Source organism: Pseudorasbora parva, chromosome 8 (assembly GCF_024679245.1).
Source record: "Pseudorasbora parva isolate DD20220531a chromosome 8, ASM2467924v1, whole genome shotgun sequence".
In the NCBI taxonomy this organism is placed as follows: Eukaryota; Metazoa; Chordata; class Actinopteri; order Cypriniformes; family Gobionidae; genus Pseudorasbora; species Pseudorasbora parva.
Window position 1 is genome coordinate 9,824,624 of NC_090179.1, and position 27,617 is coordinate 9,852,240.

Sequence of the window (27,617 nt, forward strand, 5' to 3'; positions counted from 1 at the left end):
ATTTAGAGACACAAGCTGTACTCTCATGGCTGAAATAGCTGCCAGAGGGGCATTTCAAAGATGGCTGCCGAGAATGATTTGTATTATACCCGGTACACACTGTATGATAATTTTTGGCTGTCCCCGATTTTTGTGGTATACAGAGCAACACGTGTCATAATCTGAAAGCCACACCCACCGGAGGGTGGGGGGAGGAAACAAACCAACTGACTCCATTGACTTTCTATTGCAGGAATCAGCCTCCTTGCTATTTCTGACTTATAACAAAAAAAACTAACAATGTCTGATATGTGTACAGAAAACAAGCTAAAAAACACAGAAGTGTTTAGAAGCTGCTTACCCCCAAAAATAAGCCCACTGGAGGGGAAAGTAATATTAACAGGAAAAATAATATATAAAACTGAAATTTGCATATTTGAAAAAATGTTTACTGCACATGTAAGCATACTGAGACATACTGAGTGTCAGGATCCCAAAATTGACCCAATCTTCCTGCTGAAGCTTCACGTCTTTCTGCCTGTGTCCACTTCAGTCTCCTTAAATGCTCGTTTTTTGGGTCAACAGCTTATAAAAACTTAGTTATGTGTTTTTTTTAGCTTGTATGCTGCACACCTTGTCACATATCAGCTTTTAGACATTGTTCTGTTTTTTGTAATAAGTCCGAAATGACAAGGAGGCAACCTCACACAATACAAAGCCAACCCCCCACCCCCCACCCCCCCAGTGTAGGCGTGGCCTAAATAAGCTCTGTCCCTATGGTTCCGAAATGATGGTCCTACATGGTCCGATGGTCCTATACAGTGAGAGAAGTTCAAAGACTCTGCTTGTAATCAAACATACGCACCAGTTTGATGTGTTGGATGGTGCTCTCGCGAGGAACCTCCATCTGGATATAGATTCCAGTGGGCAACAGGAAGTCCACCATCACCTGGTCGTCTCCATCCAGCTCTGACTCCGCCCACAAGTCCAGCTGATCTGTCTTGGCGGGAGGCATGGCAGAGAGCACGCTGGAGCCAAACCATGGGAACCTCAACACATAAAAAAACTAAGTTTAGCAAAAAATCACAAAGGTCAAGTACAAAGTAAAAGGTTTTTGCCATGGAAATAAGGGAAACTTAAGTGTGATAAGAAATGGCATCAAATGTGTAAGGTCTCATCTCGTTTTCCAGTGTCAAGTCACCTTTATTTATATAGCGCTTTTTACAATACAGATTGTTTCAAAGCAACTTTACAGTGGTAACAGGAAAATAATGTAACACAATTAGTTTCGCTTCTGGAGACAATGCTAACGCTATTGTCCAGCTCAGTTAATTTCTCATACAATGGTATCAATGCGGGCAGATCAGTAATATAGTTGAACATTTAGTGTCCCCGACTAAGCAAGCCAAAAGCCAAAGGCCACAGAGGCGACAGTGGCAAGGAACCCAAACTCCATCTGGTGACAGAATGGAGAAAAACTATTTGGAGAAACCAGGCTTAGTCTGGCTGCCAGTTCTCCTCAGGCCAACGAACCAACCTTTATGCTCGTATGATTATGATTCAGGCAAAATTACAGGTCTGATTGGATCAGAACATTCAGAATATGTGTCCAGTTTCATCTGGTTGAAGATCTGATTAATCACACCAAAGATGGGCTTGTTGTGCCCACTGTGTGGTAGGGAGAAGCAGGGGAACCATAATCTGGCGGGAGTCAGATTTTGACACCGCATTGTCCCATTAAGCACTCCAACATATCCTAGACAGGCTCAGTGAAATAGAATGAAAGGAGTGCACTCGATAATGTCCAATATCGTTTCGAACACCACTACAAACAACTGCCCCCTCAAATAGTGCATCAAATAAGGGCGATTTTCCGCCACAGCACTAGAAACTTCTAGGCAAGTGTGTCTGAGCTAATCTTGGCCCTCCAGTTTTACGAGAGATGGCCAAAGCATTACTAAGCAGTAACAAAAGTGTTCTGAATAGATTTTGTATGATATTTTGATTGCTAGAAATGGCTTGGGTTTTTTACTCACATCTGACATAAGAATTTGTGGCTCACGTGTGAACACAGAAATTAGCACGAGAAACATTTTTTCATATTCGATCTGAGCCACTTTCAAATGTGGTTTTAAATCAGATGCATATCTGATATCTGGCCATCGGACCTACGTCTAAACACAAATCTCCAAATCTCCTTTGCCTACACATGACACGTTTGTCCACAAATATATTTTTAATGTTGAATTATGAATCAGAATCACATATATAACATAAGATCGAATATCACAAAATCTCTAGCGTTCGTTTCAGCCAATGACATTTAGATTTCATAATATTTGCACGCGTCCTATTGCACGTTTTACATTAGCGTTAGACATAACCGACTGTGTCAATGTGAATACTTACTAAAGATGGACATTTTTACATAATTTTGTGTATTTGACTGTTAAAGGAAACTTAATTTGGAATGTGCTTTATGTAACGCTGTGTAGCGTAAATGATAAATCCCGTTTGACATTTGTGCTGGCTACTGTATACAAGCCACCAGGGCACAATACAGACTTTACCCAAGAATTTGCAGATTTTCTATCAGAGTTAGTACTGGCTTGCAGATTGCTGTTGCAATTGTTGGTAAGTTAGGCAACACGTGTCAAGGACCCACTGTCGTAATCATACTTTACACTTAATATTGTCACATTGTATAGATGTTGATACCGTTGAAATTCTGCAGCAGAGTGATGACATCTCAGATCATTCTCTAGTATTGTGTATACTTAATTTAGCCAAGGCTGCAAAGTCATCCCCTCGTTACAAATATGGCTGGCCTATCACCACCACTAAAGATTGCTGTGTAAATAATCTTCTTCATCAGTTCCATCTCCTCAGCATCCCAAAGAGCCTAGAGGAACTCAATGTTGCAACCGAAACTATTGACTGTTTTCCAGCACTTAAAGGTCCCATTCTTCGCGTGTTTTCGAAGCTTTGATTATGTTTACAGTGTGCAATATAACATGAGTTCATGTTTCGCTTGTAAAAAAACAGTATTTTTCACACAATTTACTAATCTGTATACAACTGTTTCCTCTGTCCTAAAAACGGCCTGATGATTTCCTTGTTCTATGAAGTCCTTCCTTCAGAAATACGTTACGAGTTCTGATTGGGCCAGCGCTTCCCGCGCTGTGATTGGACAGCAGCTTAGTGCACTTTGCCCGGAAAGGTCCCGCCTCTTATCATAACGGGGATATACGCACGCTCAATGTTATTGCAAAAATGTCTATATTGCCTTATCAATTTGAGCCGGAATCAGACCCGGAGAATATCGAAGAGGATCGATTACAACCTGCTCAGGAAAGACATTAGCTGGATGTTTCAGAATGGTAAGCTGTCTATTCAGTAGTTTAAACTGATCATTACAAACACCAACAATCGATGGTGTCTGAATGAATTACTACACTTTTATATGCTAAGTTTTTCGGATTAGTTTCAATTACCATCTAACGTTAGTTAACAAAGCTAAACAGCGTTGCACTTTGTGTCATGAGTTACACAAACTGTTAAACGGACCGACTTAAATAATAAAATACACTTACCGGTTGTGGTCCATAAACAACGCCTTCTCCAGACAAAGAGGGAACTGCGTCATCTTTTAAGAATAATCTTTCAGCAAATCCGGCATTAAACTGATTGAGATTGAGGAAGCAGTCCTCAGCAAAATGTGCTGCACATATTTAAATTGCGATTATAATTTTCCGGAACCGAGTTAACCATAAACTGTAGCCATTGATCTCGTACAGCGTCCGGGGGAAGGCCAAACAAATGTGATTTGACTCCGGGATGAAAATAACAGCGTTTCAATGGCATGGCGACAAACACACTCTACAAAAACAACGCTTCCTATTCTCGACCTGCGAGAGCAAAAGGACAACGCCCCCGAATTTGCGTGTTCTTGTGGGCGGAGGGTTCGTCAACAAACGGTTTTAGTGACGTGATTCCTGAAGGAAGTGCAGGGGTGTAGTCCAAACCGGTCGTTCGCTGTAAGCTTTGAAAGGGAACTTCTGTTAAATAACATATCTCGCTTGGCATTGAACTTTGAGCTTTATAATTTTACAGGCATTATTTATGCTTTAACAGCAACATTACACACTAACTAAAGTTTGAAAGATGGAATTGCAAAGAGAGCATGATTCCATACAGAAAGGTCATTAAAAACTGCTAGATCTGCTTATATTTCTCAACACTCTTAGAAGAAAACAAACACAACCCTAGGTATTTATTTGATACAGTCACTAAATTAACAACTTCAACTTCTGACATTTGTAAAGAGCACAGCAGTACTGACTTTCTGAAATTCTTTACATGCAAGATTGATAATATTACGGAGAAAATTATAACTATGCAACCATCGACTACAGCATTGCATCCGATTAGGGCATTGTAGTATCACTGAGGAAAACGTGCATTCCTTTACTGCTATAGGAGAGGAAGAATTGGCTAAACTTGTTAAATGATCTAAATCAACAACATTTATACTCAACCCTATACCAACTGAGCCACTGAAAGAGATGAGAGGTCATAGATCCACTTCTTAATAACAGTAATTCCTCTTTGTCATTAGGATATGTACTGAAAACTTTCAAGTTAACTATTATTAAACCTCCTATTAAAAAACCCCACAACAACAACTTGATCCTACAGATTTAGTCAATTATAGGCCAATCTCAAAACTAAATTTTCTGTTAAAAATACTAGAAAAGGTAGTATCCTCACAACCATGCTCCTTTTTAGAAATAATTTATATATTTGAGAATTTCCCAGCTGGAATTAGACTGCATCATAGTATTGTATCTTTAGTAGTATTTTGTGTCTTTAGTGATCCAGAAATTAGACATTTGATCAATGTGTGTACACAGAGCACATCAAATATGGTAAACAGAAGGTCAACCATAAACCACTCTAATCATTTGAATTACTTTAGAAAAACTTTACATATTGAAGATAAATATAAGTCTCATGGGTTTAGAAAGACAAGGATGAGTAAATTATGACAACATTTTTGTATTATATATATATATATATATATATATATATATATATATATATATATATATATATATATATATATATATATATATATATATATATATATATATAAATAAATAAAATAACGAAACTGCTATAGCCTCAATTCAAAAAATATGTCCAACAAACACTTGCTATTTTAAGCCAGTATTTTCCCTGAAGAGCACAACAATGAGTCATTGAACCACATGATGCTGCTCATCTCTGCTCTCACCTTACAAACAAACTTAAAACCTCATAAGCAGGCCATCAACGAACAGAGACCAGACAGGTGCGGCGACTCAGTCACACAATGTCAATCGATGAGACGGAGGAGGGGGATGTGGTTCACGGCTCGCTTCCATGCACACTTAAATGGCAAGCTATACAAAGACATACCCACATTAGGGGACATAGGATGTGGGTTTTCAAACTGTGAACAGATTTTCACATACAAGCACACTATTGTTTATTTAGATATACACAAACCCTAACCAACAAGAGTTAATTTCTGTGTCAACAATGCAGCTGTAAGTGCACTTTGTCTGCTTCTAGAGAGGCCACAGTGCACCACATCCATTACAGCTCATTTCAAGAGGTTCGGATAAATCTCTCCGTGAAGTGCTTCAGGAAGCCCAACCTCACGTCCACCACAGCTCAATATCACTGGCATTTCAGACCTCTGACGTCTCTCTGCTGACGGCACCGTTTGTTAAGGGCTACTGTGCTCTGAGGTTTTTACCCTTAACGTTAGTTCTTTCTTTCAGAGAGTACTTTATGAACTAGTGCTCTGGTAGACTGTGATCAAGTTATCATAGATAAGATTTCCACCACTCTTAAAGAGCCAGTGGTCAAGCAAAAGAATGTCAACTACAGAAGGACTAAACATTTGTGTTTTGTAGTGTTAGCAGTCAGTGAAAATGCTTGAATACAGCAGGAATCAGCATCTCAGTATCACTGATTGGTTGGTCATATGGCAATGCATAGTTAAAAGAATACATTTACAACTGATTTTTTTGTAATAATATTATATAAACAATATAATAAGATGGATTTGCATTAAAGGCACACTATGTAGTTTTTATAGTTTTTATTTTAATAGGTTGCCTATTCAAAACAAACGGTGTAGCTTGATGACGCCGAGATTGAGATTCATGAGAGATGTCTGTCGTCTTCACCTCACAGCCGGTGCAAAATAATCAGGATGGGACGCGGGCAGAAATCATGTTCATGGATAAGATAATTAATATTACTGTAGTATGAAGAATACCATATTAATACATGCTGGATGGCTTGTCTTGCTAAACGGCATGCAATTAATTTTTGTATAAATGCAGTATTACTGCAAAATAATTCGTTTTCTGTCTATAAATGTCTCCAAACAGTTGTTCCCTTGTCTAATAAAACCCCTAAAATATTAAAGGGTCTTTGGTGTTTCCATGGTTTCCACAAAATAAAACTGGAAATTGAGGGTACCATGTGTATGATGTCATTAAGAGGCGATGCATGGACACGGTCCGTGTCCTGGCTAAAATAGCTTATTTCTCTGGATTTAAACATTCTTGGAAACATTTGGAAAATGTAAGTACACAGCTCAACAAAATACATAACACTGTTCTAGTGGTTTTTTGGATATTTTATTCCAAAATTCTTAAATATTTTGCCCTTAAGCCTAAGCATCAATGTGACAATATGTCATATTTTAAGTCCATTTCCTCATACAGGCCTTTATTTAGGCCTTTGATTATCAATACAACTTCTAACTAGTGTTATGGTACTTTATTCAAGCAGCTTTCTTACTTCATATTTAATTCAAGAGCTTACATAACAAAGCTCCTTAAAAAGAGTTAAATCTCTATTTGCAGATTCAGATGACAAAAAACTGTTTAAAACCAATCCTTAAAATAAAAACCTTGTATGTGAAAATGCGCTTTGCGCAAAGTCACTTGAATGCAGCTTGATGTACTTTGTGGTGAATGAAACAAAAACCACTTAAGTCCGATCTGAGCAAACGGCCCATAAGACAGGATGCTATTATCACCTCTTAGAAGAAAAGGTTCTATCAAGGCTACATATTTAGAAACCCTAAAAGGTTCTATAAAAACCCATTTTTAGTGCCAAAAGGGCTCTTTCTTGTCATTATAGAACCTTTTCAGGTTCTTTGGAGTTCAACTCCAAAGAACCTTTTATGCCCAAAAAGGTTCTATAATGACAAGAAAGAGCCCTTTTGGCACTAAAAATGGGTTCTTTATAGAACATTTTCTTCTAAGAGTGTATCAGATGCAGAAAACAAACAGTATAGTTATCAGGGTACCAACACCAGTAAAATTGTTGTGGATTTCAGTACTAATTTCAGTACCAGAGCAAAACATTTTGAAATAAGTACTTTAAAAAAAGTCCCATTTTGACTTATCCATTGGTTACCACTGTTAATCATCATCACAGTTTCCAATTCAATTGCACATTTGTCAATCCAGAAACTGTGCAGTGTATGGAGCAGCAGGAAAAACTAAACTTGTATTCAGATTGCGAAAAAGTAATAAACAAAGCAAGAGAAGAGCCTCTCTTTATAAGCAATCTCTGCCAATCTCTAAGACTAGGCTCACACTGTCAGTCCACATTTGACTGAAATCGAATAAAATCATTGACTGTCCACATTGTGTATCACAACTGTTCAGATCCAGTTTGTGTGTCCATGACGCTATTTTGATTTTACAGTATATCTGCATTGGTTTCTGTGGAAATGACATTGAGTTTGTTGGCATACGCCAAAAACAACAACAAAAACAACAGCATGGAGGGGTTTACAATACAGATGTTGTCTTATTTACAACATGACATTGTGCAGCCGCCACGCTGGCCTACTGCGTTATGATGAGGAAATAGCAGAAATGTAGGATGCTTGTATGAACAGTTTTATTCCACTCTGTCATCTCTTTTTGTATCCTCATCTTAAATTAAAATTATTTTCAGCTGTGTCGTCTTCTCAGCTCTGCTTGCCTGGCATTTCTGTCTGATGGTAAAATATGATATATTCATCTGACTTGACTTTATGTTTGAGTTGATGGCGCACTGAACTTGTGATAGACTGCTTGGTGCTGCACTTCTTGCACTTATTCCCTAGTAAAAACTGCACTCAACTCTTACCCGAGCATGTAGACCGACTCTTTTTGAATAAAATATTTAGATTATATATTTAAGTTTGATCAGTCATGGTTTAAATGGTTTTGAATTTTAGCAGCCATAGTTAAATGATCTCTGCTCAATTTTATTTACCGTTAGCAGTGGGTTGGTCGAACCTTTACACCATTTGAAGGTGCAGTGTGTAATATTTATGAGGATCTATTGACAGAAATGCAATATAATACATATAACTATGTTTTCGGTGGTGTATAAAGACCTAATGAACTGTTATGTTTTTATTACCTTAAAATGAGCCATTTCTTCCTACATAAACCACCCTTACAGTGAAGTCACAATTTTGCGCCGCCATGTTTCTACAGTAGCCCTGAATGGACAAACTTCTCTACAGAGCACTAGTCACTTTCTTTGTCCTGTGTCGGCCACCGTAGCTTCTCTAAGTGTTTTAAAAGGGAGGGGTGAGTGGTGCAATTCACAACCTCACCACTAGATGTACACACTGTAAAATCTACACACTGTACCTTTAAGAAAAAAGGACAGCCATTTTTGTTATTTTAAAATGCACTGTTACATTTTTTGCAATTTTAATTGTGTATCTATCTATCTATCTATCTATCTATCTATCTATCTATCTATCTATCTATCTATCTATCTATCTATCTATCTATCTATCTATCTATCTATCTATCTATCTATCTATCTATCTATCTATCTATCTATCTATCTATCTATCTATCTATCTATCAAATATTAGTAAAAATTATTTTGTAAATAATTAAACAATTAAACACAAGATAGTCTGCTTTTCATCTACTTTACTCAACTGAAAAAAATGAGACAAAGCAGAGTATCTTGTGTTTACAAATATAAAAATTACATGCATATGTGTGTATTTAATAATTATACACAGTACACACAAATATTATGTGCAAACACAAACTTTTACTTTGGATGTGATGTAATTGCGATTAATTGATTCCCCAGCACTAAAAAAACATTATAATTAGGGGAACTATGGAAAAACAATGTAGTGTATTATTTTATTTTTAGTTGCCTGTGTTTTAAAGAACGTAGCTATGGGACTTTTTGTCTATCTGTTTTGTATAGAAATTAAGGACATTAAACAAAAGGAACCATAAAAAACTTAAGGTTTTACAACTGATTAATCTTTTAAACACAAACAAAACAGGAAGCTCCCTTTCCCTATTATACTCGCACACACCCGCGCACGCGCGCGCGCGCACGCACGCACGCACACACACACACACGAGACAAGTGTGTCTCAAATGCACCATGACTAATGGAAGACCTTATGACCCAACCACACGCAAATGCTTAAAAAAACACTGTAGAAGTGACTGAGTTAGCACCCATCCTTCACACAGAACGCATTTATCAAAACACTGATGAATGAGCACATGAAGCAGATCAAAGAGTATAAACACAACAAAAGACTGAGGGACCAAATGTGCTGCAAACACGTTCAAAAAGCCCTGACTCTTCATTCCTGTGTAGAGACAAGGGCAACACTGAGTCCAGGAGATTTCCGGATACTGATGCCATAACTATGGTCACTGTTCTGCTGATTAATCTTATTTGGATGTATTGAAAAGTCCATGATCCTGTATCCTTACTTTTTTACTAAAGAAATGCCTCATGATTTGTTTATTTAAGGATTCAACATTAGTAGATCTGAAGTGTGGTCTTGTCATTTTAATAGAACTTGCTAAAGAGTGTTTTATTAATCTTTTCAGTGACTGTTCTATTTTTTTTTAAAAATCCATTAACCAAAGTAACTTAGACGTGACCGGATGCCTAATGACAGTGAAGAGACAACTTAAAGGTCCCGTTCTTCACGATTCCATCTTTCAAACTTTAGTTAGTGTGTAATGTTGCTGTTAGAGCATAAATAATACCTGTAAAATTATAAAGCTCAAAGTTCAATGCCAAGCGAGATATTTTATTTAACAGAAGTTCCCTTTCAAAGCCCACAGTGAACGGCCGGTTTGGACTAAAGCAGGAAGTGCAGGGATGTAATGACGTCACTAGAACCGTTTGTTGACTAACCCTCCGCCCACAAGAACACGCAAAATAGGGGGCGTGGTCTTGTTGCTCTCCCACATGGAGAAGAGGGCGCATTCAGCGCTTGCATCTCCCCGTTTTGGTAAGAGGCGGGACCTTTCCGGGCAAAGTGCGCTAAGCTGCTGTCCAATCACAACAGGGGAAGCGCTGGCCCAATCAGAACTCGTTACGTGTTTCTGAAGGAGGGACTTCATAGAACAAGGAAATCATCAGGCCGTTTTTAGGACAGAGGAAACAGCGCTGTACAGATAATTATAAATTGTGTTTTTTTACACACAAAACTTGAACTTGTTATATTGCACACTGTAAAAAAATCAAAGCTTCGAAAACACATAAAAAACGGGACCTTTAAAGACCCACTGAAGTGCCTAGAAACGCGCCGCTTTATTAAATGTGTTGACGTAATTTCCCCTGAAACGGCTCCATCTGTTAGCAGCTCCTCCCCCTTTTTGAAACAGCCAATAGCGTTTCGTTAATACACCGTTTGACTAGAGCGGACCTTTCTGTTTGGTAAAGCCAGCTTCCTCTAACACTGTTTATCATCGCCTTGAAATGCAGCATTCTGTGCAGAATTCAAATGGGTCCGATATGATCTGCACCGACTCGCACATATGATCCGCGCTGCGCTCGTGTTTGTAGTCTAAATTTAGACCAGAGCCGTTGGTGTGTGAATGTGTGTGTGTGTGTGTGTGTGTGTGTGTGCGTGTGCGTGTGCGTGCCTGCGCTGCTGCGGTGCGTGAAACTAATGTGAAAACAGACTTAATTTGCCTCAAATGAAAGCATATTCACACTCAATCATTTCCTATCGCATATATAGTGTGCTATGTGCCTTTCACCATGTAGAAATGAGTAAATGTGTGAACAACTGACCGATTTCAGCTTCAGCAGTGTAGGGGGCGGGCTTTAGATTCTAGAGAGCATTTGATTGGACAGAAGATTTGATGGGAAGGTGAAGTCTGCGATGATGTCATTAAAATCTGTGATTCGTTTATATGGAAGGGAGAGACTGTACATTTTGAATGTCTTTATCTCCTAAATGCAAATTTTGTCATTGTTTTGGAACACACCAGCTTATTCATAACTTTAAGGCTAACATAGTCATACTAAAAACTAAAAAAAAACTTTTCAGTGGGCCTTTAAGGTACATTCACATGACAATGATATGCTTAAAATGGTATTTGATATTTTAAAAAATCCTTTGATCCCCAATCCCCAATCACGCAGATCTACATGGAAATGAAAGGTGGAAATGAAACACTATAGACTGAACATGTAATGCACATGTGCATAACATCATCGTTTACACAGATTTGCGTTTTTGTTGTTTACACGGACACTTTGAAACCCGTTTTCAAAATGTTTTTAGGCACCCAAAATGCTGTTGTCATGTAAATTAATAGCCAAAACGCATTAAAAGATTTACATTTTTAATTGAAAACGGTGTCGTGTGAGCAGCCCCTCAAACAAGATGACTAACAGAACACAGCTGAACCAAACAAACTCATAATGACGTGACCATGGTAACAAAGGAGTGTTGAGAAAGTCAAACAAAGGAACAGGAGAATGAATAATAAATAAATAAATAAATAAATAAATAAAAGTCCATGATAACCAGGACAAACTGAAAATATCTGTGACAGCTCAAATGGGTGATGAATTGAGGAATCAACTTTCCCTTGAGCTTTTGATATATAAAAGGTCATGATAATATAAGAATATCCTGTTCGTTTCAGAGCTGAAAACTTCTGTGTTAGTCTAAGAAAAGCTTTTATAGACACCAAGCCCAGAAAATGATCGTTTTCGCATCTTGACGTAATCGATTGAAAAAAACACGACTACAGAAAAATAAGCTCGTGTAATTCAGTAGTTCCCCCCACCGACTCATCAGATCACGCTAGCCAGCAGCAATAAACACGCTGAAGAAGATAGCAAGATATTGTAGAAGAACAGTCGCTGAATAAGCTTCCTTCGGATCCTAATATTAGGGATGTGTGATACTTCATTTATTTTTAATGAAGTTCCAGCTCACGAGGGGAAGACATTGTACACGTATTCGCTTCATTTCACCGCAGAATCGTTTCAGGTCGAGCTGGATTTTCAGACACAATGCTTTGTTTCTATATTGGATCCGACTGGAATGGTGCAACACACTTATGTGAATAAAAAAAAATATTTTTTATGTAGTTATAATCCCGGGACTATGCGTTTTCCAGACGGGCAACCAAAACGTAAGCCCGTCAGCAGGCCGGCGAATCTCAAATAGTGAAATAATATTCCTTTCTTGATCTGGGCGCACACGTGTGTGTGGATCGCACTTATATCCACCTATCGTGAGGGCCAAGTAATACAGAAATAATATTCCAATCAATCATGGGGGATGAGAAATAAATCATTGTGTTCGATAAAGACGTTTACGAGCCCTGTAGTGAGAATCATTCTGGTTGCCGCTTTAAAAACAATCCCTCCCTTATGTGAACTGACAGGGGCTAGATATGACAGGAGCTGAAGCTCATTACATATGAGAATCCTCTCCAATTCTAGCCGTGGGCGTTTACTTCCAAGTCTCCAGTGTGTCATCAGAAAGAGCCTCAAACCCAGTGTAGAAAATAGCCTATTACTTATTAGTTATTATGTTTTTGAATGTAAAAACCACACGGACATCATTAGTTGACCTCAGACAACAGCATTAAACATTTTTTTTTTTTTTTAAAGCCAGTTCATGACACCTTTAAAGCTTGCAGATTTTCAAAAGTTTGCCAAGATATGTTTTTCTACTCAAGTTCTCTGGTCAAGCTTATCCAATAGAAACGAGTGACCAAGCCCAGTGCATTATGGGTGTTGAAGTATTCTATCTTTTTGGCACAAAGACAGACACCAGCCCCTTTTATCTGTTTTCTCTAGTCAGGTAGCACTGATTTCAACATAATATTTTTGTTCTTCTACTGCATAGGCAGCCAAGTTTTATTGAAAGGTCACTGACCTTGTGTCCTGTTCAGCCCTGGACAAATTGGAGAAACAAACCCTTAAGATGAGTTTTTACTGAACAGTCTGCCTCCCTCACTTCTGAAATCACTTCTACACCCCTGACTTAAGCATACAAATACTTTTTTGGGCTACTGTATAAGTGAATGTAATGTCACTGTGTCTCTTTTTTAGTGAGAGTGAAGAATGGTGAGGGCACCAAATACACAATGCTGCAATCGTTTGTCAGATATAATGTGTATGAAAAAGAAGAAAAAGCTTGAAAGAGAAACACAGAGATGGGGAGTGGGGCCCATTAAGCTGTAAAGTTCTCAGCAGGATATTGGTTTTAGAGCTCTGTATCTCTTATCAGCACTAATCAGATTCCCATCAGTTGGTCAACAAACTGTTATGTCAAAGTGTTCTTTATTATTTTATATTAATGCATGTGAGCACCAGGGCTGCATTAACAAGGAGGTGGACATTAACTAACACACGTGATTGGCTGTGGAAGTGAATGACTGGCCATCAGGAGCCTGGTTGGTGGTTCTCCTTTTCTATTCTGTAAAAAATGTTTGTTGGTTTTTGTTGGTTTAACTTAAAAAAAGTAACCTGGTTAGCTTAAAATTTTGAGTTTATTGAAATTAAAAATTAGAGTTGATACAATGAAGGAAATTTACATTTACATTTACATTTAATCATTTAGCAGACGCTTTTATCCAAAGTGACTTACAAAAAAGGGGAGAGTAATAGAAGCAACGAAACAGACAAGGCCAACAACCTGTAAGAGCTGTAAGAAATCTCAATTAATTAGCACAATAAACAACAATTTTTTTTTATTTTATTTTTTTTAAGACATCTACAACAAAAACTCACGTACGTAAAATGCCGAACACTGGATTTTGATTAATAAATTTGTTTAATAAATAGAAACTCAAAATATTTTTGTATGTGAATCACATAATTTTTTTTTATAAATCATGAAAATAGCACAATTTGGCATATTTCACTGCGTCATCAGAAATAAAACACAAATTAAATTAAATTAATTTTTTTTAATTTCAATGAACTCAAAATTAAGGCAACCAGGTAACTTTTTTTCTAAATTATTTTTTACAGTGTTGAGCCAAAAGAAGAAGATGTTCTAATGATACAATTATTTAAAGTAAACTCCCTATAGGAGTCGTATGAGCAATGTATCATTTTAATAAAAATTATTCCTGCGGTAGAAAGGTTTTGGCACCAAGATAGGGTACTATGAAGGGGCCCTTGGGTTTGCTATGGCCCCAGGGCCCTGTGTGCTCTTAATGCGGGCCTAGTCAGCACATGATCATCACGTGGATCTGCAGAATTTGTGTGTAAGATGGGCAAAAAAGGAAGAGGACACAGAAGAAAAAGAATGATATATTGGTCATTATAATTCATGACTGATTTAAGAAATTATTTTATTATGTAAGAATTAAAAAAGAGGGCACAAATTAATGAGATAAACATGAAACTATCACACAGTTACAGAAGACCAGTTTCCTGAATAAATGGTCTATAATTAGACATTTATAAATAATTAAACAAACAAAATACCACAGAATGCAGCAATAGACCAATCAGCATCAAGTATACCAGAGAGCCATGTACAAATTTAGAGCAGCACAAAGCCAAACCCAACAGTATAGATGCAAGCAAATGATCAGGGTCCAAGCTGACATTATAGTTCATCATTTAAATATAAAGCAAGCTTATTAACTGGTTAAACTGTTCATCCTTTACTGGTATTCCGGGTACTTCTCATGCACAAGTACATCAATTCAGTGCTCTTATGAGCATGGATTACATTCATAAAATAATGTAGGGTAATATTGGTGAGTTAAATGATCTGGTTTTAAAAAATATTGATATGCTAGGAAAAACCACAACAATAAAAAATGCTTAGCAAGGAATCTTGGGGGTGAGGGTGGGGGGGCACAATTGGTTCTCACAATAACAGAACTTTGCGCTTGAACTAGGGATGTCAATTTTCACAAATTCCCATGATCGATCGTCGTTTAAATTAACGATCAATTAATCGATTAATCAGTTAACCTTAATACTGAAATATGCCTCTACAGCAGCAGCTTATAGCCGACAGCATGAAGATGTGCAATGCTGCTCAAAACGCCATGTTCTTCACCAAATGAATGAGAAGGATTTTTTTTATCTTAACAAAGGGCTATGGGATTGTAAAATTAGTCGATGCGATTTATAATTTAATTAAACTCAAATCTGTTATTCAGAATGTGTGGACGCTCTTCCAAGAACAACGTGCTGAAACGTCACCTAAATCCAATTAATTCAATACGATTTCTCATTGTGATTGTTAAAATAATTAACAATCACAATGTTTTATTACAATAGTGTTCTCATTAATGTTGTGTAATATGACAGTCCCAATCATAGTCATTATTAGTTGTGCATTGTTGTTGGAGCTGCACGCTGAAGCGGATCACCGCCACCTCTAACGTTAACTCTTAACCAAATGCATCCTTATGAGATAAATCAGCAATAGATAGGCCTGCACAAAATAAACACAATATTACAACTTACATTTGTATACAAAACAAAAGGCTGCGAATGCACATGCAAACTTGCAGTCAGATGAAGGTGTAACTCCAGCTGTAAAATGGTCCCAAATAGAACTCGGGCACGCTCGCTTCATTTTTCCTCCCGTTTCGCGGTTGAGACGCACGCACATGACCCTGCTTAATCGATGATTGATAAGACTTATCGATTAAATGTCTTATCGACAATTCATTGATCATCGATTAATCGTTGACATCCCTAGCTGGAACCCATTATTATATTCCTGACAAAAGAAAAAAAAGGGGGAAAAAAAGTTTCCAGCTTGTTTAAAACATGCTTTCAGACACCACCACCACTCTATTCCTGATTTAGTAACACAATGCATCTGGAAATTAACTTAACATAAATGACTGTTATTTCATCATGTCAAGAGCAGGAAATCAAGCATAATATCAGTTATGTGACACTTCCTCTATTTCAGCAGTGTGGCGCTAAGGCAATGTAAAACCTCCCATGTTGTCATGTTGTGAAAATGAATTGCTTCTTTGAAAGAGAGAGAATACACTTGCGTTAGTTTCTTTACCACAGAGGAACAAAAGACCTCTGTACTAAAAAAGCATGGCTCCCCCCACCCCCACCACCTCCCCCTCCTCAGACACACAGTGGTGGGTTCAACCGAGGTCACAGAAAATACTTTGAAAAAACATGAATTACAGGCTCTCATAGGCGAACGGGAAAACCACATGCAAATTTGCCTCTGATTCTACAAAGCAGGATCTATTAATAATGCCACTATGATAACATACCACATTCTCTACGCCTAAATGCTTCCTCCACCTATTATTCCATTATTTACAAAAAAGACTAACAATCACGTATTCCTCTAATTACATGTTGAAAACACAAGCAAAACTAACATGTACTACACACACATATAAATACTGTATATGGAGACCAGACTCATGGATGAGGGGTGGGGTGGCATCAGTCATCACTGAATCTATTGCTTCCTACAATATAGCATCACTACATGAACTATATATTACAAAATTAGCAAATAAAAATTCAGAAAAGACTAATCAGCAATGCATCGCTCATTCATATGGCTTGAAAATCAATTAAGATGGTAATTGATGGCTCGCAGGCTATTGTCTACCTCGAGGGCACCCAGATATAACAGGTCCAGGAATTTAAATACATAGCTTTGCTAGTCCAGGAGAAGAAAGTGGGATCCACAGCAGAGACAGAATTGGACAGGCATTCGCTTGCCTCAAAGGGTGCCTGTTGAAAAGGACCAACATCTCCACAAAACCCAAGATTCGCCTCTTCCGGACCCTCATTTTGCCAATTCTTCTTTATGGATAAGAAATGTGGATTCTACTTAATCCAGGCCTGAACAAGCTTGAAGTGCTTCAGATGCAATGCCTATGACAGGAATTTGTAAGTATCACTTCGCGATTGTATCCGAAATAAAGTCCTTCGTCTGCGATGCAAGCAGCTACCAAGGATAGAGGAACATATCGCCATGGACCGTAAAGTCTAGAAAAGCACTGCACTGGTTACATGATCAACCACATCAAGCCACTAGCTAGGATAGATAAAGATAAAGAGAGAGAGAGAGAGAGAGAGAGAGAGAGAGAGAGAGAGAGAGAGAGAGAGAGAGAGAGAGAGAGAGAGAGAGAGAGAGAGAGAGAGAGAGAGAGAGAGAGAGAGAGAGAGAGAGAGAGAGAGAGAGAGAGAGAGAGAGAGAGAGAGAGAGATTTATGTCGACTACTCTTTAGCCCAATGGTAACCACAAAAACTAAACTAACAGAACTTTCCCTTCAATAAAGATGACATAAAATGACAAGTAAATTCAACATTTATTCTCCTTATTCAGTCCTATGCAACGGTAATTATAATATATAAGTTTTCAACGTTTTTTTCAGGACAATTTCATTCAAGTTACTACAACTAAAACAACTAACACCTGAGTTTAAATAATGTAATGTAATGTTTAAGTAATGATCATCAATATTTGTCAACAAAACTCAAACCAATATTTTGTGATATTGAGATTTCTCAAACCAATGTGCCACAGTGAAAACATGATTCAAAAAGTCAATTTACTACGTTACTTATAAATGTATTAGTACATAAAAATGTGATAGAAAAAAATATTTCAAAATTGATGAAAAGACATTTCAACATTTCTATTTTTAATGCACCTAGGTTGTGAGTGTTCCAGCAATTACTGTGACCTCCATTTTGCTGTGTATGACCTTTTGTACAGGCACAATATTATACAACGTAATCTACACAAGCACTGCTTCCCGTTTTTAGTTCTACAGTCAAAAAGTCTGAAAAATAGCACTAAAAGTTTGGTTTTTACTGGAACAGACCACCGTCCCCTCCCCAGTGGTAAACAGCTCTCAGCTGAGGGGTTAACCAGCTGTCAGCTTGAACTCACACAATTAAACCCACATCCTATGTAAAATGTAAAGTCTAACACTTACAAAAGTGTTTAAAAGGGAGCCAATACATACTCCACACATATAAAACAGTCTATAACTTTAAACAGCTGTAAATAATAATAATTTGTATTATTAAAATTATTACTATACATTAAGAAACATTTACTTGACAAGTAAAAATTATTGTCTTGTTTTGGGAAAAAATAACTAAATTTAAGAGAGTTTTTGCTTAAAATTGGCAAAATAATCTGCCAATGGGGCAAGCAAAATAATCTTAAAACAACATTATTTTATACTTACCCCATTGGCAGATTATTTTGCTTATTTTAAGCAAAAACTCTCTTAATTTTAGTTATTTTTTCCCAAAACAAGACAGTGTCTTGTGTGTTTTTATCAGTTTATTCTCATCATATCTCTTGTCCGTGACATCTGAAAGGAGGACACTTTGGTGAGATGCCTCACTTGTGTTATCAGAGGACAGGAGTTACAGAAGTAACCAAACATTGTCTTTCTAACTTCCTTTCTGTATTTCGTCATGCGATATGAACAACTGCAATATTGCAGATATGTTGTCTGGGGCAGACATGCTAATGAGGAATGATTATGGCATAATAAAGCCTCACATCTTTCTTTGCGCCTGTAATTACAAATTTTCTGTGCAAACACAGGTTTTTTCGGGTTTGTGTTAGGGGGCATGCTGTGCCGTGGCCTTATATATTCGTTCGCTTGTGCGTGCCTCAAAAGAGGACTTACAAAGATGCAATAGCTAAGTATATGCACTACTTGCTTTATGCAATCACTATAATATAAATCACTATTTTGCCTATTATACTACTTTTTTGACATGAATTGATAGGTCAAACAGCAAACAGTCACCCACAAAAAGTCTATAAACCAAGCGGCAACCTCCCGCGATCTCTCTTGAAGCCAATAGGGAAGTAATGTAAACTGCAATTCCTCAACTGGCCACTAGGGACAGGCTCCAGAAGGGAGCAGAATCTCATTGAGCCCCATGTTAAAATTCTCAACTTTAAAGCAGAAAAAAACATGTTTACAGCCTGGTACAAATTGTGGTTTTGGCTTATAAGGCTAATTTTGATCTTCATGACAACTCTGAGGGGGGTGAATTTTTTTATAACTCATTCGTTTACGCTATATAAAGCCTTATGTTTCTGCATAATTAAGGGCGTGGTTACAAGTGGATAGCCACTTATCCGCCGTCTATAGTCATTGCGTCACCTCAGCTCCGCGCACATCCCGCCTTTTTGCCCATTTTCTGTTATCCGGGAGTGACACGCGTTGACTCGCTCACAAGATGGCAACGCCCAGCTCGCCTCTACTTTAAGCTTCAGAACGGCTTATCGGAATCCTATGGGTGACGTCACGGACACTACGTCCATATTTTTTTACAGTCTATGCTATAAACAAACAGGCTGTCTTTGAGTTCACATGAACAGCGATAAGTTACTCGTCACACAGATCTATAATAACAACAACACAGCCACAAAAATATAATTGGAATAACGCCTTATCTTAAGACAAAAATTAATTAAAGTGCCTTGTTTTCTTTTTGCCATGGCTATGATGCTATATGAATTTCTGAATGGATTTCAAGGACGCGTGCAGATCAATGTTACGTTTTTCAATGTTACTTTTTCTATGAATATTTAAGTTAAATATGCACTAATCATGAGTGGAATGTGCACCGCAGCGCCCCCATACCTTGAGGCTCATGACAAGATTAGCACGTATAGTTATTTTTATTGATGAGAATTAGGTTTAAAATGCCGTCATACATGAATGAATTGTATTTTTGCGGTTTTACACATAATAAACCAAGATGATCACATTACACAAGACTGAAAACATTGAACAGTGTCAATATTTTTTGAGACGCCCAAAAATTTACCAATCACTTTTTCAGGGGAGCCCTTGTCTTATTAAGGGGAGCCGAGCTCCCCCTAGCTCCTCCTTAGGTCGCACACTGACAGCGGGTTCACAGCAGCAGGGTTGAAGACCAAGGACTTAATATAATAGCTAACCGAGACATGCGGGCAGAGTTGGGGGTAATGCATAAAAAGTAATCTGATTACGTAACTCAAGTTACTTGTAAAGTAACTATTAAAGTAATGCATTGCTTTGAAAATTTACAACAAAATATCTGAGTTACTTTTCAAACACAAGTTACTTTTTCACATTTATTTGACTGAGCTCTCATCTCTGCACGTTGAGAGAAATAGAGAATAAGTGCAGAGGGGTTGTGTGTGAACAGGTTATAGTGGTTCTAGACTAAATGTGAGCATTTATTCATCTCACTTGCACAATAAAGATTCAGTACTCCTCAAAATGAATAATATCAGTCAAATGCAAAATCAGAATAGCATGCAAACCTCCAATAATTAAATATTAAAAACAAGTATTTTTAAGCATTTAGTTTACCTTTATTGACCAATGTTTTGCTGATAACGTTTGATGATTCAGTTAAACCAAAAGCAAAAATGACTTTAGATTTTTAAGTAAAGAGTGCTAAACTTTTTTTCTCTTGCATCCTATTTTTCCATTATCCAGAATGGACAGCACAGCTAAAGTGTTTGTTTGAGTTGGGCCCTCCACATGCATGAATTAGCTTTTTTACCTCGGCCTGAGGTTTATCATTTCATTTTTTGTTACATTTGCACAAAAATACACCTTTTGTCATAAAAAGCAAAAGGTAAGAAAAAGTAACGTTTTTTTTGGCTGTAAAAGTACTTTTCTCAAAAAGTAACTCAATTAGTTACTTTTTAAGGGAGTAACGCAATATTGTAATAAATTACTTTTCAAAAGTAACTGTAAATGTAAGTAACATTCCCCAACACTGCATGCGGGTATATTCTGCTGTGCCCTTGGCCCCTGACCTGGTTGCGCAGGCAACTTTTTTCTTGTCTAATTGTGCAAAATGTTTCCCTCTTCTTGAACTGAACTCTTTGGGGGACATCAGAGGAATTTCTATCTACTCCATTGAAACCATGGGATATAAATTTAACGGGCCTAGTTTGGGACCACTGAGCAGCTGAGGCTCTCTTCTGCTTTTCCCTAGGTAAGAGAAAGGGGTGCACAGAGGGAGGAATAGATAACCTGTGGTGCTGGCATTTTAGAATTTGAGTTTGCCCCGCCTCCTCTTTGCCCTTTGGGAGTTGGCAGGATGATGTTTGGCAAAAAAAACTTGCCTTCCCTTTGACTCCACAGTCTCAGACAGTGAAGTCACGCTCATAGACTGCGGAGGTAAAGAAGGTGTTGGGCTCAGATACCCCGAACTTCACCCTCTTGGGGTTTCTGCCAGTGATCATTTGTAAATTCTGAGGTTGTTTTGAAAATGTGCATAAGAAATCTGGAATGAAACAAGACATGCAAATATACTCTCAGATTTAACAGCAATTGAATGCGCTAGAGCTGGGGTCGGCAACCTTTTTTTCATGAAGTGCCATTAAGTTTCTTAGTCAATCACTCTGCAAACAAGATAATTTAGTGTCACTACTTTTCAGAGGTGGACAGTAGTGGAGTATTTTTATTTTCTACTCAAGTAAATTTTTAAGTATATACTTTATCAGTGTTTTTCTTTAGAAAACTTTTACTTCACTGCATTCCAAAGCATAATATATAAAGTCATACTTTTTACTGCACTACATTTCATAAATAAAAGTTGTTGTTTTCTTACCTTTAATACTTTACACAATTTTTTTTGTAATTTCTTACATGTATTCAAGTAAAACTTTGAAAAATACAGCACTATTTTTTTTTATGTAATTAAGTATAATATGATATTCAATATGAAAGGCAGTGCAATAAAAAGTACAATAATTTGTTTTGGAATGTCGTGACTTAAAAGTTTTCCAAAGATAAACACAGATAAAGTACATATACTTGAAAAACAAAATGACTTGGAATGTAAAAATACTGTAAGTACTGTCTGCCTCTGCTACTTTTAATGAAGATGACTGTGACGCTGAACTTTCAGCTTAATTTGCGGTAGTTTGTACTAGTCCTGAGCGATATAGTGGTTTAGCATCGATATCGAGATTTGTACAATGTCAAGTATAAGGGCTAAACCTTTAAACGGTCAAAATGCTAATCTCAGCGTGTATCCTTGTAAACACAGTCAGTTAAGTGTTGTAAACAATTAAGAAAGAAAATGGATGGGTGTCAGTGTTTCATTTATATTATGTCTGTGCATTCGTCTTAAAGGGACAACAGCCTAATGTGCTTGTGCTGCTTGTGTCACCAATGCTGATCAATCAACAAAAAGAAAGATAAAATTACTTTTGAAACTTTATCAAAGATATATTTAATTAATTATATTAGTTATATATTAGAGCTGTGACGAGAGGCTTATCTCATGAGACATACACAGTAGTCCTTGTTCTCTCGTCTGTCAGCACTCACCTGCTGTCTCTGCAGTCTCTTATTTCTCAGCTGGCTCCATGATGGGATGAAGAGGATGCTGCATCTGACAGAGAGAAACAGAGAGGATTCAGAGGAGAATATATGAATAGAGTCAGAACTGAAGGACACTTAGTGTCCCTTTATCAGCTGAGACAGCAACGCATGGAGCTAATGTTTCACAGTACAAGCAGCACCTCTGGTTATTCTAGCTAACCTGACAGCAATAATATTTGCCAACAATAGGGTGTAATGAGGCAAAGTTAATGCATCCATTTGAAATTGTCTGCAACACTGACTTCACTTGAACATAACCTCTCCCTTAGCCTGGGAAAACCCAGACAACTTCTGATAAATTTAGATTTGCTCTGCAAGTAGTCTGGCAAAGAGCCCATTCAAACCCATTTCCAATCCGTCCAAATCACTGCACCAATCAGAAACGTTGGGGCGGGCTTTACAAGATGGAGACAGCACAGCGACGGTGAAGCAGATTTTGTTCTTTACAAAGATGGACGTGGAACATCACTCGTCGGTCTGAGATAGTATTAGGTTTTTCAAATTTTGCAAAAATGTTGATGGAGTGGCGGTGGACCCCAGCTATTATCATATTTCTTTTACAACAATGGCAAAAGTCGCCAGAATCCATTGAAAGATCATCTTCGAAATCACAAACAGAGAACTGCTGTCAGAGTCTCAGATGTTTCTCCGTCGCTCTGCTATCGTCATCCTCTTCATCTCTCTGATTGGTTTTAGGTCTCCAGTTGCACCCAGAGGCATTTGAGCGATGTCCGTTGGTGACGCTCCTTTGGAAATTATTTGTCTATGAAGATTTGCCAGACCATAACTCAGTTACTACTGAAAACTGGTCGGGTTTTAACCAGGCTACCTCTCCCTCATTAAAACACACAAATTTATGCCAACAATCATTACTGGGTATCAGTAGAGGGTGATGTAATAAACCGGTTATGCCAGGAAACTGTCAAACTCACTTTCTACATTTTGCACATGCCTGAAAACATGAACGTATGATTCTCTGATGGACTTGTCGTTGTATTCACTAAACTGGTACAGTATTACTATGATTTCTGAACGTGCTGATACAAATTATTAAGTGGTAAATACTACAGAGAAAACAATACTACACTCTTTTGAGCAGTGATGAAAGCTTATTCGTGTAAATACTTTCCAGCATTTCAGTAATAAAAGTGTAGGCTAGATCTTTAAAATGCATCCAAATTACAGTACAAATTACGCAACAATACGATACAATGCTCCGGTCAAAAATTATATAAACAGTTAATTTTGAAGCAATCTCTTTTTGAAAACTCAGAGATGTGGATTCCGACGGCAACTAAATCACCACACGACCTTGGTGTTTGTCAAAAAAACAGGAGGTAATTCGGCTGGGGATTTTTACACGGGTGGTGGGAATAAAGAACTGTCATTCTGGATTCGGACGGCAATAATAAAAATCACAGAATATCCCATGTAAATTATGAAAATACCTTACGACAACACGAGAAACAATTACCGTCCGAATAGGGCTTATGAGTGAACACTGCTGGAGAGAGGTCCACTTCTCCCCTACACCAGAATTGAGTCTGCTTGAAAAAAACGAGTGTGCAACTTTTGTGTTGACTTGGTTTTAAAGCACACCTTGTGTGTGTGTTGTGGATGCTCTAGTTTGAAAACACTGCAGTAGTCTCTCAGATATGAGGTAGTAATCCCTTTCATCCCTGTTTTTGGTTAGTCAGGGAGTGGAGGGAAGCTTATGTTGTTGTTTTTTTCTTTTCTTTTACCTGTATAGGTAAAGTTCTCCTTACAAAATTAATTTAGCTCTCCTTACAAAAGTTAGGCAACCCTTTGTTTATTATTTTGGCCAGAGCCTTTCCTGAAGACTGAATACTTCCATTTTTACTTTGTTACCTTAAATAAATAATCTTTAATTTGCCTAATCTGGTTGTTGACCCACATTTCTGGGGCAGAGGACTGAAGGGAATCCTCCATGTTGAAATGTTTATATATATATATATATATATATATATATATATATATATATATATATATATATATATATATATATATATATATATATATATATATATATATACATATATATATATACATACATATATATACATACATACATACATACATACATACATACATGCATACATATATATTATTCCTGTTACACTCTCCCAACCCTAGACTGGGAAAGCTTGTGACACATGGTAATACAACAAGTTTTCAAGCATGTGCCTGGCAATGCAATGTTTTTTTGTTTTGTTTTTCCATGGCAAAACTATAGTATTCAGTTAGTGCTTTAATGTTCCATCTGTGTCTTTGTCATTGTTAAGGCCTGGTCAAACTAAGGACAATAAATATAAAGAGATAGTTCTAAAAATCGTTCTCAATATTCAAGAAAATTTAATATTCAATATTCTTGAATAGCAGAGTTCACAGACCACAGCTATAATAATAACGGCACAGAGATGATATAGTTGGAATCACTTAATTATTTTTCGCAGCCGTTGAATGATAAAAAACATTGAAAGCGAATCAGAATTTGTCCTGCTGTAACGAGCTCGAGCATTTAGAGCGGCAGACGAGCATGTGCTTTTAATGAACCGAACAATATTGTCCGCTGGTGAGGACACTGATATAGTTATCTTTATAGTTCTTTGTGTGAACGGGCCTTTATTCTTTGAAATACCATGGTATTTGAATATGGTAATCATTCACTATCATTTAGTGCATAAATATACCATAGTATCGCCATCTGACCCTCACTGCACCACAGTACCTGCATAGTTCAGTTAGGGAAGTGGGTATCACATAATAGCGGCCCAGAATTGCTTGGCCTGTGTTTATTGCGGGGAAAGGTTTACTCGCTCTCTCTCTCTCGTTGTGAAATGCGAGCCCAAACACACACACACACACACACACACACACACACACACACACACACGGTTTACTCAGCTATGTAAATGAGGACATTCCACAAACTTTTTTTTATTTTTTATATACACATTTCCTTATAAATACCCCAACCCACACCCTTGTCTTGACAGAAAACTTTAAGCATTTTTACAATTTTAACAAAACTTTATCTACTTTATTTTCATACTGGTTCTACAAATTAGGGAACGCACAACTCTGTCCCTAAACATGCACATATACAAACATTTTTACACACTGCTAATAAGAGAACAATTCTCTGAAAAATACTTCAAAAATTAAAGGGTTAGTTCACTCAAAACTGAAAATTCTTCCGTTAATTCTTCTCCCTCATGTCGTTCCAAACCCGTAAGACCTTTGTTCATCTTCAGAACACAAATTAAGATATTTTTGATGAAATGCGAGAGTTTTCTGAACCAGCCATAGACAGAAATTTAATTTAATTCGTAAATAGTGCAGCGCTCTTGAGTTCAACGGCAGCCGATGCTGTTCACGTGAGCACACGGGTGTGATGATGGTGAAGGAGATGCACTATTTACAATCTAAACAGAGTAGAAGACACAGACTAGAACTAAATGTGTCTGTTTTTGCACACAAAAAGTGTTCTCATTGCTTCATAACATTTAAGGTTTATCCACTGGGGTCGCATGGACTAATTTATCAATGTCTTTACTACCTTTCTGGGCCTTGAAAGTGTTAAACTGCTGTCTATGGAGGGGTCAGAAAGCTCTCAGATTTCATCAAAAATATCTTAATTTGTGTTCTGACGATGAACGAAGGTTTGGAACGACATGAGGGAGAAGAATAATGAGAGAATTTTAATTTTGGGGCTAACCTATCTTTTAAAAGGATTTGTCCTGAAAACATTTTCTCTCAAAAAGATATATTTCCTGCCCAGCATTTTACCTAATCAACCATGTTCTCTCTCTGCACTGCACAAAAAAGTGCTGATGATCTGACAACACTGACAAACATGTATGTTGCAATTTAGCAATATTCATTGTGAAATTTTGCTCAAATGAAAGTGTCATACACCCAGTGTTTCTTCACAAGGCCGGGTCTCGCCTGTGCGTTTTGGTGCTACTAAATCTGTGAGCGAGCGAACCACCTCTGCGACGAACTGTAATAAATTCAAACATCCAAATCTTGACCATATTGTTTGTGATCATGGTTGGTGAATAAATTCAGTTTATGTAAACTCTGGGCTACAACACAAAGTAAAAACTCGACATAATTTGGAATTAATATTAGGAACTTAACTTTTTCATGTTTTAGCTTTTGAGAGAAGCTTCTTAAGATTTTACCAGTTGGCTAAAAGAAAAAAAGATGACACTGTCTGAATTTGCATTTGTGAAGCGATCTGAATCTGTGGTTTGTCTCATTTGCAACTGGATTGCTTCTCATAAAATACCTAATGTGAAGACGAATTGCAAAGCTAGCATTATATATATACATATATATAAAGTGATTATCAGTTTAACCATTATTGTGCAGCACTAGGAGAACATATCCATTCTTCATTGTACACACATCCGGCACTGTGTACTTATCACAGAGCAAACAGAGAGAGGCACAGTTAGAGGAACAAACCTGACAGCCCTCCACCCCGGAGCTGATCCTCTTCTCCTCATCTGCCCTAATCTACCTCCTGCTCTCACACCGGAATGTCAGGAATTCACATTCAGCACAGAACTACATCCTCCTTCTCAAAACACTTCTAATACACACACACACACACACACACACACACACACACACACACACACACACACACACACACACACACACACACACACACACACACACACACACACACACACACACACACACACACACACACACACACACACACACACACACACACACGGTTCACTATCTTTGTGGGGACTCTCCATAGGTGTAATGGTTTTTATACTGTGTAAACTGTACATTTTATCCCCCTACACTGCCCCTGCCTCTAAACCTACCCTTCACAGGAAACATTCTGCATTTTTACTTTCTCAAAAA

General features: G+C 37.5%; 1 protein-coding gene across 1 annotated transcript in view; it reads right to left on the reverse strand.

The window, feature by feature from the left end:
* Positions 1 to 27,617, reverse strand: part of pik3cb (phosphatidylinositol-4,5-bisphosphate 3-kinase, catalytic subunit beta) — an 82,507-nt gene that overhangs the window by 38,347 nt on the left and 16,543 nt on the right. The window contains exons 2-3 of the mRNA XM_067450061.1: positions 22,653 to 22,716; positions 845 to 1,028 (exon numbers count right to left, since the gene is read on the reverse strand). Coding sequence (XP_067306162.1) covers positions 845 to 994 — 150 coding nt within the window. The 5' untranslated portion in view covers positions 995 to 1,028; positions 22,653 to 22,716. The remainder of the gene's footprint in view (positions 1 to 844; positions 1,029 to 22,652; positions 22,717 to 27,617) is intronic.